The sequence below is a fragment of the Lipophrys pholis genome, assembly GCF_963383615.2.
Source record: "Lipophrys pholis genome assembly, chromosome: 11".
NCBI classification, from domain to species: domain Eukaryota; kingdom Metazoa; phylum Chordata; class Actinopteri; order Blenniiformes; family Blenniidae; genus Lipophrys; species Lipophrys pholis.
In genome coordinates, this window is record NC_137631.1 from 13,857,819 (window position 1) to 13,878,868 (window position 21,050).

The 21,050-nt window shown below is 41.3% G+C and overlaps 1 protein-coding gene across 1 annotated transcript in view; it reads right to left on the reverse strand.

Annotated features, from left to right (window-relative positions):
• Positions 1 to 7,495: 7,495 nt before the first annotated feature.
• Positions 7,496 to 21,050, reverse strand: part of pdhx (pyruvate dehydrogenase complex component X) — a 28,473-nt gene continuing 14,918 nt past the window's right edge. The window contains exons 6-11 of the mRNA XM_080475261.1: positions 18,344 to 18,509; positions 17,750 to 17,897; positions 15,096 to 15,154; positions 13,744 to 13,902; positions 9,246 to 9,310; positions 7,496 to 8,443 (exon numbers count right to left, since the gene is read on the reverse strand). Of these exons, the coding sequence (XP_080331387.1) occupies positions 8,188 to 8,443; positions 9,246 to 9,310; positions 13,744 to 13,902; positions 15,096 to 15,154; positions 17,750 to 17,897; positions 18,344 to 18,509 (853 nt within the window). The 3' untranslated portion in view covers positions 7,496 to 8,187. The remainder of the gene's footprint in view (positions 8,444 to 9,245; positions 9,311 to 13,743; positions 13,903 to 15,095; positions 15,155 to 17,749; positions 17,898 to 18,343; positions 18,510 to 21,050) is intronic.

Here is a 21,050-nt window from a genome sequence, read left to right on the forward strand (position 1 = left end):
ACATAAAGACTATATATAGAAAACAGAAAGATAAGAACCATGCCGTAATGCAACATGACATGGTATGATAGTGTGACTTCCCCACCAACCAGCCTTAGAGAGTGTCCAATGGCTCAGCATGACCTGTAAGTTTGTAGTCATGGGAACAGTCGTCAAACAATGAGTGACCTGGCTCTTCACTTCCAAGCAGTCTTTATTTCAGTCAAGCATGCGGCGCTTCCATCACTCGCTGTTCCAGAGTTGTTTGTATGAGGATCTGACATGCGGGGATGTTTGAGGTAATGGGTGTGAAGGATAAGACACAAAGAGGAATAATTTGCCCCCGTGATTATTACTAGACTGCTCATTTACATTTTTGGAGAGGAAAAGCTGCTCCCACTCACTCATGCTCATTTGCTGCTGGCAGCGTTTAATTCAGCTACCTTCCACGGTTGTTCAGTCACACTGATAAAAAAAAAAAAACCAAAAAAAACATTAGAGGTTTGGTATTGACTGCTATTTTCAGATGCTTTAAAGGCCACATTATGAGTAATCATGTGAGGAAAATTGTCAGTCAGTCATATAAAAATGTTTGAACAGTCGGAACGTTCTTGCTTCTTTTAACTGACACGTCGCGTGGAGAGATAAAACGATAACACATTATGTCGATCATCAACAATATTAACTAACACGTTTCTTAATGACACTTTTATGTGCTACTCTCTGACATGACGTCATATTTTATTTTCCACTGGAGCCACTAAGCGAACTTTGCTACACAGCAGTGTGTACATGTCTTCCTGATAGTTTACCTAAACTTTACAGCACTCACCTTCATGTAATTGCATATAATTGGTTATTAGCAAAATAAGATTTTAGATTTCAAATCGTAATTTGTGAGCATTGCAAAATGTGTCCCACAAGGATCAGTCCCGGGTCTTGTTCCGTTTACACTTTATACAAGTTAATAGTTCTGCTGTAACTGTGCATGCAACACGTCTTCATGGTGATAGTAACATTTTGGATTGCGCTGCAACACTGCACAGACTGATGATATATAGTTTCAATACAGTTTTGCTTAAACAGATTAGATTAAAGTTGCACTCAATAACCCAAAGCTAGTCTAGGCTCCAGCCAAAAACATGTCATGTATAACTTCTTTTAAGTACTAAACTAATCATGGTAGACATATAGCTGGGAATTAGGATTGAAATTAGATTTTAAAAATCATGCAACACATTTGGAAAGAAACTAAGACAAAAGATAAGCTTTTTAAAGACAAATAAATCACGACTCATTAAAAACGGTTTAGAATTGGTGAATTAATCCACCTCACCATAGATCTGTGGCACAGTTAACAATAAAAGCAGAACTGCAGTGTTAATGAAATGTTTTTTAATGATATCCCATGTAAGCCTTTCAAATTCTGTTTATACCTATACCTGTATTTATCTGTTTGTTTTATTTATTGCCATTCTTTATTTTTTGTGTCCAATAAAAAAAAAAAAAAAAAATATACATATATATATATATATATATATATGTCAATTGACAAATGTTGGCCTTATTGTTGTATGAAAGTCAAGAACAAACTTCAAATATCAAAATACATCATATAGAAACTACCTTTTTATGCAGTTCATAAAAGAGTTGTTGAGATATTTTAGATAGACTGGTGACCCACTAGATTGAGCTACGTTGCTGTTTGCAGAGAGAGTACATGAACACCAAAAATGCTTTAAAAGAAGTAAAAGCTTGTTAGAACTCTTTCTATCAAGCCCCTTTCACACATCAGCAGAAGGTCTTTAACACTTTGGAGACGATCAAAAGGTAAATGAATCTAACAGATGCATGCATCCTGAATATTCAGTGTGATTTCACTTCAGGAGCAAAGGTTAATACGAGGACTTGTACGTTCAAGTATTTCACACATCCTGCTCAACGGATCAGAGTAACTTCCTGTTTCAGCTGTTGCTATGGTGACACTGTTTTCATCTGTAAAAATAACGGTAAACAACAGTTTGTGGTTTGCTCATTTGCTTCCCGCCTTTGGTTTTCATGTTGGCTCCCTTGACCTGTTCATCTGTGGCAGAAATGTGTGGCAGAAATGAATTTGGACCAACCTTCACCGGTGTGATTCCTAAAGTTTTTGAGGAGTGACAAAACGATGCACTCGTTTAATGAATAGTTGGGTCAATGTGTAACTGAGTCCATGAGTGGCGTACCGGCTGCACCATCTGAATCAGAAAAGAACTGAACTTGGTCAACACACTCAGGGACAATGGAGAACTATCAGTCACTGTCAGTCTGTCGAAGTGAAGCAAACCCTTTCACCCTTGTTGAATCTACCAACGTCAAGAGCTTGTGTGAAGTGCGTTTGGAATATTATGGTAATATTCATTCATTCATTCATTCATTTTCTTCCGCTTATCCGTTTCCGGGTCGCGGGGGTGACAGTCTGAGCACCGTCACCCAGATCACATTACACCATTTAAGAACCTTCCTGCAGGTGGTGGGTCCACGGGAAGGTGGCGCCCGGCGTGGGACATGAACCCACTACCCTGAGATTGTGAGTCTCATGCTCTACCAACTGAGCTAGCCGGGGGACTATTATGGTAATAAAAGAGCTTAAATGTACTGATGTCAATCTGAATGATGAACTGAAAATTCAGTTGACTGTGGTTCTTTTTATGAACTGGCCTTCTCTGGTATCATGACATTAAAGCAGCATGAAAAGAAAAAAAGAAAAAATACTGGCAATGAACAGCTGTACACTCTACATGACTAAACCCTAAATTAAACAGCAGACTGCTGAGTCAGCCAGTGGTCATCCAGCAAAGAAAAGAAAATTCCATGACAGTTTTCCCGGGTTCTCACTGAATAAAAACACACGGATACACTTTCATGTGATGTCCTTGTGGGCGGGAGGACTTGTGGCAATGGCTGACTGATGGCGGCATTCCTGATAGGGAACGTATCTTTTTCCCCTTCAACCAGCAGCATCACTGGAATGTCCATAGAGGAGATGCACGATGTCCATATACGCACAGAAGCAGCAAGATCAAATCCACCATTCATGCTCCAAACATGCAGTGAGACTGAACGCTTGCACAGATGTGGTGTAATGTTGTCCACCACATGACGTACCACATGATGTCCCCAGGGAGCGTCCTTGTGTGCACCCATCGCCTTTAGTACTTGTGGCCTAGAGATCGACTTTCCTTAAAGAAAATAAAATCCCAATGACCATTATGACCGAGATATATAAGGTCTTCCTTTTCCATGCAATTTTAATACTTCCTTTTACCCTCTGGGTATTGCCGGGATCTCACGTGATCTCACAATCAATGTACAGTTTATAATAAGGGCAGACTCTTTGGTGGCAAAAGCCTTCGGTTTCTACAGGAAACCTTGAGGAACAAGAACTGTGTACAGATGTTGATTCCACTGAGTTGACCAATATACATGCTATGAGGCGATCGCATTGGCTGAACTTAACATAATTAGAGGTGTGTATATCTGCTCTTGCTGGGGCCGGAGGCCTTCGAGGAAGTGATCGGGGTTGTTAGGGATCGTGTCGTTGCTGTGTTCCTATGAGCCATGAGTTGAGTGAGTTATCCCAGCGTCATAGGAGCATGACTGGGCTGCTTCAAAAGGCCAGGCTTTCGCAAGAACAACAAGGCAAGAGCCTCATTTCTGTTTGGGTGCTGGGACGGCAGAGAGGGCATGTTTGGACAGTGGCACAGCAGCACTGTATAGCCAACCGGAATGTCCAGCGTCATCCGCACTCTCACTCCGAAGGGCCATGAGCACAGGACGTCCCGCGGGTGCAATGCTTGCAGATGTTGCTCGGTTTTATGGAAATTTACATATGACACCTTTCAGAAGTGTCAAACAGGATGTGTGATGTTGAGCTGTAAAGAAAGCTAAGTTTAAACCGACAACAAATGGGACCAGGTTCTGAGAGCAGCAGAACTGAGACAGAAGACGGAAGAGGAAGTTTAAGGTGGCACTTTGCAGTAGGCGTGGAGAGCAGGAGTAAAGTAGGCCTTCCAGCTAAAAGACGATTGAATAGGGATGCCCTGGTAGTATGGGGAAAAGGGGGAGAGCAGAGGAAATCCTGTCAACAATGGTTGAACAAACTTGAGCGTGAGATAATGTGGATGAGAGCAAGCCTCCCACCAACCCCGGTGATTATTCACAAAGCCTGTTCATACAGGGAAATGCTGTGCAGTGGCTGTCTCTGTGTATGTGGGAAACGTCGGGACTTCTGGGAGGCAAAACAGACAAATAGGTAATCACATAATTATACTGTATCACAAACAGTTTGTTTTTGAAAGTTGGCAAATCATTCAGATTTAGTCCATATTTTCACTTCCAGCCTGCTGCTTTGCTTGAAAACAAGATGAAGGATTCCACGGAGGATACATCCAAACCCTTTTTTTCTTGATGGGAAGGACAAACATGTAAGGTTAAAAATTGGAACCGTTTATCAAGCAAATAACTTTATTTAGTGAATTTCTGATCTCTCTTCACTTTAGTGTTGTTTCCTTTTCCTTTTGATACTCCCATATCAGTGGACATTTGGCTCTGATTGACATATAGACTTAAAAAGAATGGGTGTGTCACCCATAGGGTGTGTCACAGTGTAGAGGGACTGACAGCAGTATTGTTTTACCTTTTAGCTATATTTTTTTCAATTTATCGACTAAAGAAAAAAAAAGACAAAACAATACAAAACAAACGTTTCCAAACATCTGAATAAAGAGGACCAGAAAAAAAAGAAAAAATCTTATGTAAACTGCCCAATTGAATGAAACAATTAGTTCACAATGATTTAAAACTATTGAAAACGATTACTATTACTACATTTTTTTGTATTTTAACAATTTGCTGTGTTTTAATTAGATTGTTAATTATATAGATTTTCCATAAATTGACCCCTTTGAAAGAAATGCAGCGTTCCATTAATTTGTTCCTAAATCTCTGCTCATCTGCATGTTTTATCTACTTTCTCTTACAAATCTGTTCTGTACATTGACGGGTAATGTTTCTTTATGAGGCTCATACATAATTTGCAGAATACTATGATCCACTAAATCGTGAATATAATATTTTTTTCTTTCCTTTTCTTTTCTTTCTTTTCTTTTCTTTTCACATATATCTATTTATTTGTTTTTGTGATTTTGAAAAGTCTTAAAAGGGTTTTGAAATCACCTTCAGTCTTGAGTTGTCTTGAGTTGAATTTTTCATGTGGGGGGCTTGTGTGTGTGCCCAAATGTGGTTACTATGAACTCTAGACTTTGGTAGGTTGGAGGTAATATATCAAGAAGAAGGCAGAGACTGAAGTGGACCACACACAACCAGATTATAATGCAGGGGATGTGAATTTCAGTCACCGGTGTCACTTTTGATATTTAGACCAACATATTCATCAGACTTTCAAGCATCAACACAATAGAGGTACCCGGTCGTCCTCTTTGGTCTCCATGGCAACTGCCTCCACCGCTCCACACCACGCTGCGTGTCCCTGAGCCTTGACCTACACGGCAGCAGGAGCCCCCACATTATCTTCAAGACCCTGCACACGGTCCATCAAAACCTTGGTGGGAACACATCTTACACTTTCTGTCTGGCAGCTCTGTTATCCAGCTGATACACATAACAAGATTGCTGGGTGGAGATTGGCGGGTGGCCATCGCACAGCTAAATGTCAGGCTGTGACGGGAAAGCCGAGAAAATGTCAGAATCTGTTTTGCTGCATTCGCAGAGCTGATATTTGGAGGGGCATTGTTCAACAGCTCGATTTAACAACTCCTGCAGTCGTACAGCTGATGGCAAAATGTGATTTAAAAAAAAAAAAAAAAAAGACCTCAGAGAGGAATATGATTCCACCAACTTGGCGTTGGACCAACTCCAGGCTGCTATTAACAAACAACTGACAACACCGGCCTAACAAAGGTTTTTCACCATCATAATGCTCTACGCAGACAATAGAAAAACAACATTTCTTTTATCGTTTATCGTTAGCTCCTGCCACTCTGCCACTGCACATCTGCAATCTATGGTCCGGTAGGACAAAATTGACCCACACCTACACAGGCTGTATATGCAGACCTCTGAGCACACTTGTTAGTTTATCAAGTGGATTTTTCTTTTGGTGTGTTTTGCAGGCAGCTCATACATTTCACCTTTTCATGCAGTGGTGTCACTTTCTGCATTAGACCTGATCTCGGGTTGAACAGTGAAGGCACTTTATCTCTTCTCAGCAGATGGGGAAGTTGTGCACAGATATAAATGCTCACGGTCGCAGCGGCTGGATTATGTGCGCGTCTCACATGGCAATGACACATTTATATTCAATGAGGAGGCGATAACGGAAGATGAAGAATAGGATCAGCTTGACTTAGGCGGCATGAACATCATGTCAGATGATGGAATATCACTTCTAATTTGTTCATGGGATGATTGTAGCTCAGAACATTTTGAAAGAAAGTCAACTCCCCAAAAATGGGAACGAGTAGCACGTCGTACAAATTGTTAAATGGACGTGGACATCAACTGTGAATCGAGCTGAGACGTGAGAAAACACAGCTCTCGTCCTCTCCTTCTTTTTTGAATGAGCCTTCGATTACCTTGGCAACCAGCACCGTGTGTTTGCAAATGCCACGTTGAACAGTAGAGATACTGTAGAAAACAGCTGGGCCATGCCAATTGCCTGTCCCACCTCCACAACAAGCCCCCCTGGAACCTAAGTGCACTTCCCTGTGTCTATCTCTCCCCGTCAATCCTATATCTAAATGTGAATCCACAGCAATCACAGAACAAAATGTCCTTGCTTCACAGTTGTGGCAAAGTGGTTAAGCGTAGAAAGCTGTAGAAAATGCAGGAAAGCAGGGAAAATATGGTTGTTCAGAATTAATATCGGTATTTTCCCCTCTACCACCATGGATAAAACCACATTAAAAATGAATGCTGTTTTGTAGCTCTGCTCCAATGCTACCTGCAGAATCCACAACTCACCTCAGGTCATTTATATTCTGAATTTCAACGGAGAAAACCCATCTTTTAAATTATGTGCAGCGCATGGAAAGATAGCCATGAATTCCATAATAAAGTGCTTCAAGAGCAGGATCTTTTTTTTTTTTTTAACTGTCAAAATGCATTACTGTATCCACTCCCATACGTTCATTTGAGAAGCTGCCCTTCAGATATATGTAGTGTGAAAATCTGTAATCTCAACCTTTCACGTGTGTGTGTGGATTCATCCACTAACTCGAAGACTTGTCAGACCGCACTTTCTCATATCTGGGTTAAGCTCTGCCTGACTGGTGTGGAAACATTTGTTCAGCCAATGCTTACAGCAAAGACAAACATCTGCCAGCTCAGTCTGACCTGTCCACTCAGCCCGGCAAATTATATTAATTAGCTTGTATGGAATAGTTATGTAATCCCTTTAGATTCCAATTAAACACACACACACTCAGAGGTGCACATAATGACGTGATTTCCCTGTGAGCTGTAGATGAAAACAGGTTTTAATGAGGCACACACACACACGCGCGCACGCACCCGAAGGTTGAACAGTGTCTTTTATTGCCATTGACAAAGACCCAAAGCTTAACGTAACCCGTGCACACATGGACCCGAACATGTCGTCCAACTGTGTTACAACACAATTACATGAACAAACAATTGTTACTGAACTAGATTCTGGAAATTTGAACAACTGGGAAATGGTTTATTTGGGTTTACCCTGGTTGGAAATCGCATCGGTCAGTAATAAATATCTTTGACAAATGTACAGAAAGGGAGGGCTTTACAGTCCCATTTGCATGTTTATTATTAGTCACACAAGAGTCGATACAATGCAAATAGAGCTGGAACCAGAATAAGCCCTTCTTAAATATATGTACAGAACACTAACATGGTAGACCGACTACACATTTTAAAATATATGGGGCACAGTTTGCTGCAGAACGTCTGGGTTGGGCGACATTTGGCACCACTGCCAGAACTTTTTATTATTCTGGAAGCTTGAGCACCTTCATGACAAAGCCTGATGTTTATCTGCCAGAAGCTGAATTTTACACTATATACACAACACTACTTTGTGCACATTTGGCGTCTATTGAAGAGCTCTTAAAAGCACAATCCAAGCTTTGTCATGTCTTCAATCACTGTCATCGATCTATCTGCCCACGACTTCTAGGCTAGGGCCATGCGTTGTGGCCGTTCCAGGTTGGCACGGAATTTATCGAGGAACCGCGAGGCCAATTCGTCATCCACTAGCCGCCCGTCACTGGACAGTGTGACTGTCATCAGCTGCTGAGTGCGCAGGGTCTGCTCATCCTCGCACATTTTCAGCTCAGCCCTGGAGGTCCCGACGGCCAGGATGCACGCCTGAGGAGGGTTGATGACGGCGCTGAAGCCACTGATTCCAAACATGCCCAGGTTTGATATACTGCCATCGGGGGGGGGGGGGATAAAAAGAAAAGAAAACGCACACATGAGGAAGGGTTGATACGAGGACATAATGCATTATTAATCTGCCACAAATGAGGATACTGCATACAGATGAACTAAGTGGATATAACACTGGTTCTATGACAGATTCCACTCTGCCAAAAGAGGACATTATCAAATTACAACAAGAAAAAAAAATAAAAATAAAAATCTGAGGGTTTGTATGAATATTTGATTTTATCGACAGTGAACATGGAGGGAACACAGCTTACTTTTAAATGTTGTATATGGTAAGTAAGACTGACCTGAGGGCACTTTGATGTTTGCCTTAATGAGACTCTTTGCTCAGGGGGATGAGGGAGTAAAAAAAAAAAAAAAACCCGAATAGAGGAAGCATGTACACATGTATCCTCAGAGGGACAAAAGAGCTGCATCTCCCTAGAAATTCATCTCTCCTGCCTGACACAGAAACCCCATTTATGTCTAAATGACACCATTAATTCTAACGAGTTAAAAAAGCCTCACTTCCACTTTTCTGCAATTGATGAGCTTTGTCTCCAAATGACCACGCTCGGTTCAGGCTCACATAAAATGTAGAACATGCATAATATATTTCCTTTCTGCGAAACCGGATTGAAATATTAATAGTGAAAATTTATGACAACTCCCGCATTATTGGGTGAGATCAAATGGTGGGACAGAATTAGAATTACAAAGAAAAAAACGATTCTACATGGTTCGGGTTAGTCCAAAGACTAAAGATATCACTCCACACATTTACATAAGAGTCTTCTCTTTACCTGAAAGAGCCTCCCTGGTACTCTTCTGGCAGAAGTTTCCCATCTCGAGCCTTTTGGGCCAGAGCCTGTCAAAACACGAGAGCAGACTCTTCACGCGATTCAATGGTACACCATGCATGCACAGATGTAATCTATTATAAAAGAGCCGATGGTCCCCCTTACAATTGCTCTCAATGGAAAGCAAATATTTCTCAACACGTTTGTCTGACCTGAGGAGTGCAAATGGTTAGAATAGAAACACAGAGGATTTTTTGCTTTAAATGATGACAACATTTACATTTCACCCATCCAACTTCTAAACCTGCTGATTGAACTCAAGAGTTGCAAATCAGAGCCACTATATTTTTCTTTCTGCCTCCTTGCTGCCTCCTGGTCAGGTCGTCATTGTAAATGTGTATTGAGGTAAACTAAAAACATCCACAGAAAAACGATGCGCACACAGGGAGAACAGGTAAACTTCACCCCTAAAGGACCCTGCAAAGCAGCAACCACTAACCAGTAACATAAATAATTCTATTTGAGAAAAACTTTTGACACATTTCATTTCAAAATGAAAAGCTGCTATGTCAGTTTTATACCAATTAAAGCTTATGGTCGAAAGCTCCAGGGAATAATTATCAAATAGAATTTTCGCGAAAAAAGGATTAACATCCAATAACAAGCGCTGACATAAATGGAAGCGATCAGACTGTGCATTGCTACAGATGAAGGACGGGAATTGACAACACCCAGAAGACAAGATCAGACATCTGGCAGCAAAGTGAACAAATGACTGCAGGCAGGTGGTGTGAATGCTTGTCCTTCTACAGCATGAATGAGGCCGACAGGCTTGGGGGAAACCACAATGCAACTGTCGGACTGGCACCGAGGAAATGTGATCATGGTGGTATTTCTGGTGTCTGCACTTTGCCCACTAAGGTTTTGATGAGAATGATTCTGGAGGGCCAATACGAGCGCGGCCTTAAAAGAAATCCACTGAGTGGAGAGGTTCTACAATATTCTCCAGCTCCTGCAAGGCTTTTTCTGACTCTCACTGTGGCAAAGCCTGAACGAGCTAAATGTCCATCACTGCTTCATGCAAAATGAACTGTACTTTTATGGAGATGTAGTTAAAGGTTAATACAGGGCCAGCGCGGACAAAGTCCACCCTGGAGTGGGCACATTTCAGATAAGCGCACTCGGTACTCCACTCCGACTCACAAAGAGCCAGGAGCGAGCTCCCAGTCATTTTAATTTGAGACCAATAAATGCCGGCTAAATGTAGATTTACCTTGAAGCATTAGCGTCACTAATGTGAATGGAGGTAGGACCGTGAGTTACTTCTCATGCATGAGAGACATTCTTGTATCTGCAAGTGCATGTGAATGATATAAGTGTGACACGGATTCATAAAGACAATCAGATATTGTGTTATTTGTCTTGACAATATTCAAGTGCAGAGACGACAAAGTCCTTTGTTATTCGGCACAAAAGGGATCCACAGTGGGAGAAATCTGCAGATAAAGAGCCAGAGGAACTTCAGCTCTCTGCACAACCACATGCTCGGTTGTTGTTTTTCCTTTTTCTTTTTAAATGAAAAGAGGAAATAGCAGCCCACCCCCCCCCCCCCAAAAAAAAGAAAAACTCTAACGGTTGTTTTGTCATTAGAATTACTTCACCAAACAGGAAGTGTTTTGGTTTTGCTTTTAATAGCTTGTGCAAAACGGTCAAAAGAAACGGCACACTTGTCTCTATTGGTATCACCGCTGATGAGAGCCGGAGGATAAACGAACAGGGGCGTCCTGTGAACTACGATTTGTCCACTACTATGCGATTTCATTTGGATGGCATTTTAATATTCAGCAGGACAACGACTGCAAATGTGTGCCAAAGCCACTGAAAAGCTTTTCAGGGTGAGGAGGTGGAACGTCCTCAAGTGGGGTTGAGTCCAACCACCTGATCTCTCCTCCAACTTAGCTGTATTCCTCTCCATAAAGACCAAACCAAAGACTGAGGGATGACGCAGCAGACGCGCAGCTGAAATAAATGTAGTGATTTATTATCATTATTTTATTTAGTATTATGTTGCGTCAATCAAATCGCTTCTGGACCCGGCGTGTTGTTCAAGTTTGGAAAACGCAGCGTTTTCCCTTTAACTACCCAAACCGTGCTGGCTCCACAGCTTCTTAACCCTCAGGTGTCACGGAACATGGCTGTCTTTGCAGAGTTAGTTTGGCTGAGTGTCTTTTTTTTTTTTGCACATTCAGGGTGCCAAATGTGCCAGTTTGAATGTAAAACACTCTAACCTGCACTGTGATCAAAATCACATCTGCATATGTCAGAAAAAACCCACAATCAGACTCTTTCCACTACCTGTACCAGATCTGGCAAACTGCTTGTGTGGGTTGGTGTGATGGGTAGATCTGCTCGTGAGACCAGAGAGAAGGTTCACAGACATTCTTGGAGGACTCCATGAACCAAAAGGGTGGGAACCAAAGCCTTAGATCGTGGTGTTTTGCACAGTTTAGTTCAGAGGTCACATTCTGCCTAATTTCATCTTGAATGGGCTGAATTGGTGAAACAGTGCCAGAATATCTCTCACAAACTCACCCTGACAGCGTGGCTTTAGGGTCTCAGTGTTGTTTCGTGTCAGATACTCTTTAGAAATTTGTTTTAAAAGCAAATCAATGTTTTCTTTGAAACGTTTACACTTTGCTTGATCCGGATTGGCGCCTTATGCGAGCCGGATTTTGACACACGGGCCTTATGTTGGACACCCCTAACCTACAAGGTCCCTGCAAGTCCAGCGCGAGATGGAGTTAGTAAATCTTCTGGGACGCATGGGAATTTTTCTAAAGAATTGAATGTATATGTCGAGTTGTGGGTCAGGTGGTTTAACAGTGTCGTCTGTGGTTCTGTCACCAGCTCCTGTTTAAGTGTCCTTGAGAAGACTTTGAACCACTTTGCCGCTGAGGAGTTTGTGCATGAATGACTAGAGGAGGTGAAAACATGCTCTACAACTGAACTCAATTTATCGCGTGCCGTCTTATTACGCGTGATTGAATGTGCACTGAATGTCTTAATATTTTCTATACATGTTACGCCCCAAATCTGTGAAACCGCTCATTTCATGATCTGGCCAGACATACAATTTGCGTATTTGATGTTCATGATATGGGGAATTATAGAGATTGGATGCAACATTCTACTACACAGAACACCGTATGTCGAGCTGATGCATGAAATGAAATAAGTACTTTGCTTTGACTTCACCATGAGTAAGAAAAGCAGCGAAAAGGCAGTGGGTTGATGAAACGAATTGCAAATTTGGAATGATGTGCTGAACTGTATGAAAATGCAGCCGCAACCATTAACCTTTTCAATTACTTGTGGGAGGAACTTATCGCCTCCCTTCGCAGTGAAGCACTTAATGTCGTTACCAGTTGCAACATTCAGTACTGAAGCGGTTTGTCCTGACATGTCTGTCCAGACAGTCAACACGGACGCAATTACATATACGACAACTACTGATCACATGAATTTAAACCATTGCGGATTCGTCATAAATGCTAGAATCGGAGTAATACCATGCTGAAAACCTCATTATACACCCATCCACTTCCTCTCATCCCAACCATCAACAGCTCTCACCGATGCCCACTGACAAACTGGGCGTATTTCACACAGAAACCACTGCACAGCCTCTCATTCCTGCACACTTTTAAATTGGTGCTGTCGCCAGTGTTTGTACATTCTGTCTTCAGCCACTGTCACTGCAAACACTATGACAGCTACTCCAGCTACTGTTTCTGCAGCCATTTCTGTCGCTAATAATGAAAGATAATGCTGATTTGATGCACCTGCTTTATGTTAAACAGGCATTTCCATTGTGTATCTATGTCTGTAAACCATTATGCTTCTCATCACCATAACTTAAAAATGCATCTATTTAATGTGTCTCTTATGAATGAGATTGAATGAACATATTCATGTGTTTAGACAGTTGACCTCAGCTGTTGACTATCAGCAGGAGAAAGATTTCAACATTGTTGCCGTGTACTCCATCTGTGGGCAGTGAAAGATCAAACCAGCAATCCAACCAGCAAATGATCCTAAAGCTACAGCCATCGACAACTGTTAATTTATACTCGAGATACCTCGACGCGTAATCGGAAAAAAAGCACTTTAAATAAAATAATATTCATCTAAATGGCATGCACACCTCTACAGATGCACTGTGTTTGTTTTCCTTATGCTGCGTGGCTGCAGTCAGGTCCCAATTGCTATATTTACTCCCATGTGCAAATGACCAGAAAACACAGTGTCTCCACCGATAATGATACACTGAACACCCTCACAGATTTAAGATACAACCTACTAACCAGCGAGTAAATCCAAAGAAAATTGTCCTTGAAGAAGGCTTAAGGAGACTCTCACTCGATGGTTTAGTCTATACACATAGTCCTTTATCACTTTTTGGGGGGGGGGCTTTATCTCCTCTTTTTGCTGTGATCTTTACCTTAGCGTTAGAGGAGATCTCCTGCACTCCCTTGTTTGCAGCATCTTTGATGATGGGTGTAATGAGCCCTTTGTCAGTTGCCACAGCAATGGAGATATGGATTGAATCGAGCGCTTGGGGTCCCTCACCAGACCAAGTTACATTCACTTCTGGCATTTCCTTGGGGGAAAAAAAACAAATCAAAGGAAAAATACAATGAAATAACAACTACATGTATAAAAGGCACAGAACAAACGTTAAACATATTAATGTGTGACACAATCAAGAAAATGTCACTTTGCAGCAAGTGTAGGAAACAAGTATTAGGTTTAAAATGTTAAATTGGATTGGAAGTGAAAATATTTATTGAAATATGTAAAGATATTGATACCTGATCAGGAAAACACATTAACAACATTTGACAAGATAACTTTTTCACAGAAGATCTATGCTGCATTGCCGGGGCTTTTAAAAACACAAAAGAAAGATATATAGACATTGAATGGACTCTCTGATGTCCTTGGATCGACCTCGGAAAAGTACAGAGGCCACCCGGCCACTGAGGCTAGGAGTGAGTCAGTGAAGGTCTTATCTTTGTGTTAAAATGCAACCAAAAAGAAGTATTTCTGAAACACATGGCATCTGGGCTCTATGAGAGCATTTCAGTGGCTTGGTATTTTGTACTCACATTAAGTGGAAATGCACAAGTGTGTTCCACATTCCTCAAATTTACAGAACCACGTGTACCAAACAGCCAGGTTTCTTGGTTGAGTCTTCAATTATCAGCGTTTCATGCGTATTGTCTGTGCGTGCACGATGTCAAGCACCAGTGATGTTAATTACATGCAAACGTTCACGGCAGAGAAATATTCACTGTAGCAAACAATTCTTTCACATGGGTGAAATTTATTATGTAATAGGAAATAATGTTCCTATCAGATGCAGTTGTGACACATTCTTGTCTGGAATAACTAAATTACCAGAGGACACCATGAATTTCTAACCCTAAACACCTTCCACACAGTATACTATACAGTGAACAGCAGTACAGTATCTTTCTCCACAGCAATGACCGGGATGGAAAATGTTTTAAACACATTTTGAGACGAGCATCCATCATTTATTTTTATTTTTCTTACTGCCTTGCAGCTCAAGGACATCACTGTCGGTATGAAATCTATGACGGTACGGCATAATAAAAAATACATCTTGAATCCGACACCTGCAGGCAAATCAAAAATTCTATAAATTATATTACTGCAGATGGTTTGACAGAAAAATTAACACACGCACGCACACACGCACGCACACACGCACACACTACAAATACTTACAATGTGCAATAAGCCTTAAGGTCGTGGAACAATACTTACTTTAAGTGTAACAGCAGCTGCTTTGATGATGAAATCATTAACAGACACTTTAATCTGTTCTGAAAAGGTAAAGAAAAACAAAACAGGAATCCACATGAGTATGTTGCGCCTCTTACTTCACGATTATGCAAAGACATATTTGAATAACCACACGAAAGGAAAAAAAGTGTTCCTTATTCAATAACAGTCAAAAGATATATGGGGTAACGAATACCAGCCATTCGAAATCCCCAAACTCCTATACTGCACATATCCTGTATAAGAAACATTGTGTAAATCCTTACTAATAATGAGCGCTACTAATGGACTGATGGTATAACACTATAACCAGTAACAGGTGAAGTCAATAGCACAAGCCTCTTTTAACAGGCCAATATATCTGGTACAATGATGGGACAAACCAACCAATGACTTTATGGTGCTGACTGGACTTCTTAATTCCCTGATCATTAATTCACTCCAGCGTCTGTGCAATGCACAGGGCAAAATAAACCCCCGTCCATTCAGGCACAATCTTGCAACTAGTAGGATTTAATAGATGAGATGAAATCACAGCACCGCATCAGAGGTCTAGTGAGTTTAGATTGTGTGGACAGGTCTGGCTCTGGTGTGATTCAATGATCCTCCAAAATAAGGTTGTACATATTTTTAAGTTAAATGTATCATTCTAGTAAACTGCGGTGGAAGCAATTAAGCCCCCCCCCCCCAAAAAAAAAGAAAGAAAAGAAAAAAGAAAAAGAAAATAGACTACATCCATCCATCTTCTATATGACTTTATCCAATAATCTTGCCATACCAACAGGGTTTATGTTAATAGGAATAGTATAGATAAGTTGTGAAATAGGGTGAGCCAACACTGCCCATGATGTTAATGGGATGTGCTGCATCAAATACTTTTTAGGAAAAAGTAAAAGTTCTCCGAGGATGTTTTTTGCAGGCTGCCGTTGACATCCGGCTCTTCATCAGCTCTCTGTATTTAGTTTGGTCTCTTTTGGTTACAAGAGGGGAGCCGGCACAACACTGGACAGGTGGGTCCTGATGTTGAAGTGTACGTGCTATACAAGTGGGGCGATAATCTTGTGTATTGTTAGCGTGTATGGAGGTGAGCAGATCCGGCCACCCTCAGTGAGGCACAGTTACTGGCATTTATTCCAGTGATACGAGTGAGGCGAGGCGGGCTTCAACTAGCATCACTGCCAACTTTAACTAAAGTCCACTAGTGCAGTACCAGACAGTTATGAATGCCGTGAGCGGGATGATTAATGAGCTAACCGTGAAATCGCACTGCCCCTGAACAATGAGAGTCCACAAAAACAACCGGAGAGAGAATCCCTCCGAACACACACAACCTCTCTAATAGGTCTGGAATGGCCGCCCCGTTTCCCCCGGCAGAGAGTCCGGACTGGGGGAGATTTACTGTTTGTTTGAGGAAGGCAATAAATACAGATCATTTCTGTGATATTGTGTTCAAGTAAATGTTTTTAAAGTACCAAGAAAGTACAAGGAAGTATTTTAATAGGAAAGTGGGGGAAAAAAAAATGAATCTAATCATGACAAAACATTTTGCCAAAATGTAGAGAAACTATTCCTACTTCTTTCTCATATTCCATTAGTTTCACTCAATCTCCTGTGTTATTACCACTGTGAATGGTCTGAACAATTTCCTTTTGATACAGTAGCCTCACACAGTGCTCAACAACAGACTGAATGCACCAAAGAATCATTTTCTGAAGCATTTTGAAGCAGAGAGAAATGTTTTTTCTAGCAAACAAAACCCTTCAGTCTCGTTAAAATTAAAAAAAATAACTTCTCGCTTCTTTGTTTTTAGATTAGAGTGCGCAATTTCAAGCCAAGACAGCCTTCTACATTATGAAAGTAGAAGGATACATTTGAGATGTGGCTGATAAATACACAAGACAAGCTACGTACATCTCATATATCATGGTGAGATTCCGCCTTGTGGAACCTATAGGTCCGACTTTAGCTGTTAACATGTCATTTAAACTCAATTTATAACTTATAGGAAGTGTGAACTCCCACCAAAAAACTCCCGCTTTTAAGTAGCAGTTATAAAAACAATACTGACAGAAAAACATTAAATGCCTTCAAAGATAATACTCAGTAGAGAAAAAGAAAAGACAAGGATCCCTCATACGAGCAGGTATCTTGTTTCAGACGGGGAACTTGCCACGGCTCTTAAATCTCAGCTGATTCCGATTCTTCATGTAATCTCAAACTGACACTATGATGTTGAGAAGAGGGAATCTGTGGGGGCTAGACCATCTGCTCCAAGCATCTGATGGTAAAATTTGATGGATAAGATTAAGTGCCCAAAACATTTGCAAAGTATTAAACACCAACATCTGCCTCACTGTGATGGAAGACAAGAGCCATGGGATGGAGACGTGTCGGCTGATTTTGATCAGATGAACATGACTATCATTACAGAGCACATGTATTTTCTTTTTTTTTTTTTTAAATGCACGAGCAGTCATGTGAAAACCCTGAAATCTGCATCTTCATGGAAAATGTGTCCTTTACATCTTCCTGTCAAACATTCACTGAAGGACATGACGCTCACATGTGCATGAAGAGAATTGTGCTCATGTTTGCACACTCCCTCCATGCCTTGTATTTTCTTTTTTTTTTTTTACCTTTGGCCAGGTTCTTGCGGAGCTGCATGACAGCAGCCATGTCGCAGTCAATGGAGGCGTACGCATGCGGGATGGTGGTCTTTGACTGGGTTAGTCTCTGAGCGATCACGCGGCGTACATTTGAGGCGGGCAGTTCTGTGAAGGTTCCCTACAAGGGACAGAAGGAGATGAACGACTGAATGAGAGAGCGGGGGAAAGGCGTTATGAGAGAGGCATCAAGGAAAGACAAGTGTAATGGTGAGACATGTCCCAGTTGTTCACAGACAAGAAGAGTCAACCGTGAAAAAAAAGACTGACAACGAGCTTGTTACACAGACTAGTTAAAGATATGAAGAGCATCCCATTGATGATTAAATAGAAATCTGTTCAAATCTTAAAAAAAAACATAAACATGCCGTTTGTGGCGTTTCCCTGTTTTGACAATAAAAAAAATAAAAAAAAAGTTGATCAGCTTTCTGACTGACACACCCGTCCAATGAGATGAGAATGATACAATTCACAAGCTGAAAGATCGTGTGAGGAAATCCGTGACGAAACACACAAAATGCTGGGTGTGTGAGAGAAAGCGGGACGTAAAGAAGTGCGAGTGCTCACTGGTGTTCCTGGTTTCCCTGGAATAGAGAGAGGAGGTATGTTGGGTCTGCTGCCTGGGGGTGGAGGGGCAGCCGCTGGGGTAGGAGCAGGACTCGGGGCAGCCGGGGCAACCGAAGCCGGCGTTGCTTCTGGAGCAGGAGACTGCTTCAGAAGATTCAACGCGTCTCTGTTCAGAGTGACAACAAATAAAGGCGTATAGTTGTAGAGCATTTTAATAAAGAGCAAACAATCACAAACAAATGAATTGCAATTCTGAAAAGGTTCTGGTACTTCTGAACCATTATTAGTGGTACACACTCACATATGTCAACAAGAAACTGAGTGACGGACTGACTCAACAACAATGTTGTCTCATGATCAAGTATTTACATGAGGAATAGAAAATCCCAGCTTTCTGAAACATTCCGCACAGTACTTGTTGAGCCAGTTATATTTGGGTTCATCTTTGTTGAACTGCACTTGTGAAATGGATCATTCCCAGCAGGAGCCAGTTAAAAAGGCAAACTAATTCATGCCTCCAGCAGACGTATTCTTTTCATTGCTGTTTTCTTTATTTACAGAAAGACGGCCTGATTTTAACTACAAACACAACAGCAAGACACAAAGTTTTCTATATTTCTTTATTCTGCTTCGACCAACACAAATTAAACTTTTAACCGTGACACGACAATTTCATGTCGAAAGACAGCAGAAAAAAATGTATTATTCTCCCAGATGCTCCCACAGGACTCACAAGTACTTCTCTGCTAGTTTTACTGGCTTTTTTTGTTTGCGTCAGCAGGCAGGGAGAAAGGTAACTTTCGGTTATCTGCGGGTGGATGGGTGTCATGAGAATCGTATGGTAAGCTGCAAACAAAACAGGGCAGGCGGGATCAGGTGTCAGCTGCAGCAAGGGACGTGCTTATTCAAAACCGTGGCTTAATTATACTTCATAGTGGCATTGTGAGCCGTGGACATCTATTCCTACCTCGACAATCAGACAAACGAGTGTTTCTGATAACCTGCGTGCAGCTGCAGACTTGAAACGACCCTCCTTCTTAAAGACCGTCTTGCTGGACATGCTGGGGAAAATGTCTCTGTAATTGGCTACATTTTCAAAAGGGATGTGGGGAAAGTGATGAGAGGAGTTGGAAGTGCAGACCGCTCTGCTCTTCACAGATGGGGGAAAAGAGAACGATAAAGATTGACGGTGTACTAAATAGTCCGCTCTGGATATTTTTTTCTTTTTCTTTTTCTTCCCCCGTTAAATTTGGTCTTGGCAGCAGAAGCGCTGGGAGGGACAGGTATCAGGTGTGCCTGCTCGCAGCTCTCTCATTCCGGTTCAGTGCACTGGGGTCCACCTACCCACACGCAGCCGAGCTTTTGTCTGGACCAGCTGCCACTGACCTTATCATGCTGCCAGAAACCGTCTGGGCCTTACAGCTATGTTCTCCTTGTCCCTCTGTGAGCTGTGTTTTTTCTTTTTTTTCCCCCCCTTTTTTTTTATTCCCTCCAGCACACAAGTTCCTCCTTTTCTCTCACTGATACGTGTATTTGTTTGCAGAGGAACTGGGGCAACCTGGAAATTCCCCAGCTAACCTCAGAGGAATACGATGAGCGGTTATTGATTGCAGAGCAACATCGAGTCTGAAGCCAAAATGCAAACGCAAACAGAAATGTAAAAGAAAAAAAAAGGTTTCTGTTGTGACAAAGATATGAAGGAACATCAACCAACCGGGAGCACTTGAAGATGACACCACAGATCGCTTTTGTGCATCTGTCAGCCATGTGGTTTTCACACCAAACATTTACAACCTCGCTGACGGGCAAGGCAAAGGAGCTTGTGAAAGACTGGCACGAGGTGACTGGAATATTAAAAAGGGAACTGGGCAACACCCATGCACACTAACGGAGAAGAAGACCCAACTGTTCACAGGAATATTTTGTCTTCTACTGCCATCTAGGACAGTCCAGTAGAAGGAAAATACTTTAATGGCTCAACGAGGCAAAAGACAACACAGTGCATGAACGATTCTAAGTTTAGAGGCAATATGAAAAGACATAAAGACACATCAAGATGATTAAATAGTTTGGATGCTCATCACTAATATTGAGTGAAGAGTCTGCATTAGGAATGCAGAAGAGCTTTCAATAGCAAGCTAATTCTGCAAACAGAACAAAGCCAAACCAAACTGAATGAGCCGTCTGATTTTGAAACAAATGACGACAATATAAAGGCAGAAAATATAGGCTGACTTTCATATCACTTCTACAATACAGGAGAAGAAACAACAGTATACTGTGTAACGCATAGTCAATATAATCATACTTGTTTACAAGCTGATGCGATCGCCATATGACGTGGTAAGGTCTTAAAGGAGGATTTTTATGTATTTCAATTAAATGGGCATTAAGTTGAGAATGCTGTACATGATTGATCCCCAGACAGCATGAAGGGAGAAATAAATGCATTGCTATTCTGAATGAAACCATCTTAAACCCATCTCTTTCTTACAGTTTCATATTATGTTGCTGTTTATTGTTTTGAACATAATAGTTTTGGTGTAATCTTTAAAAAATAATGGCTTATAATGAACATACTGTCGTATATCTATAATCAATAACATAATTAAGTTACATACACTCAATGGACAAGAAACTCTTTTCTTCATATGAATAACAGGGTTTTACCACCATTGTAATATGATTTAAACAGACCATTGTCCTA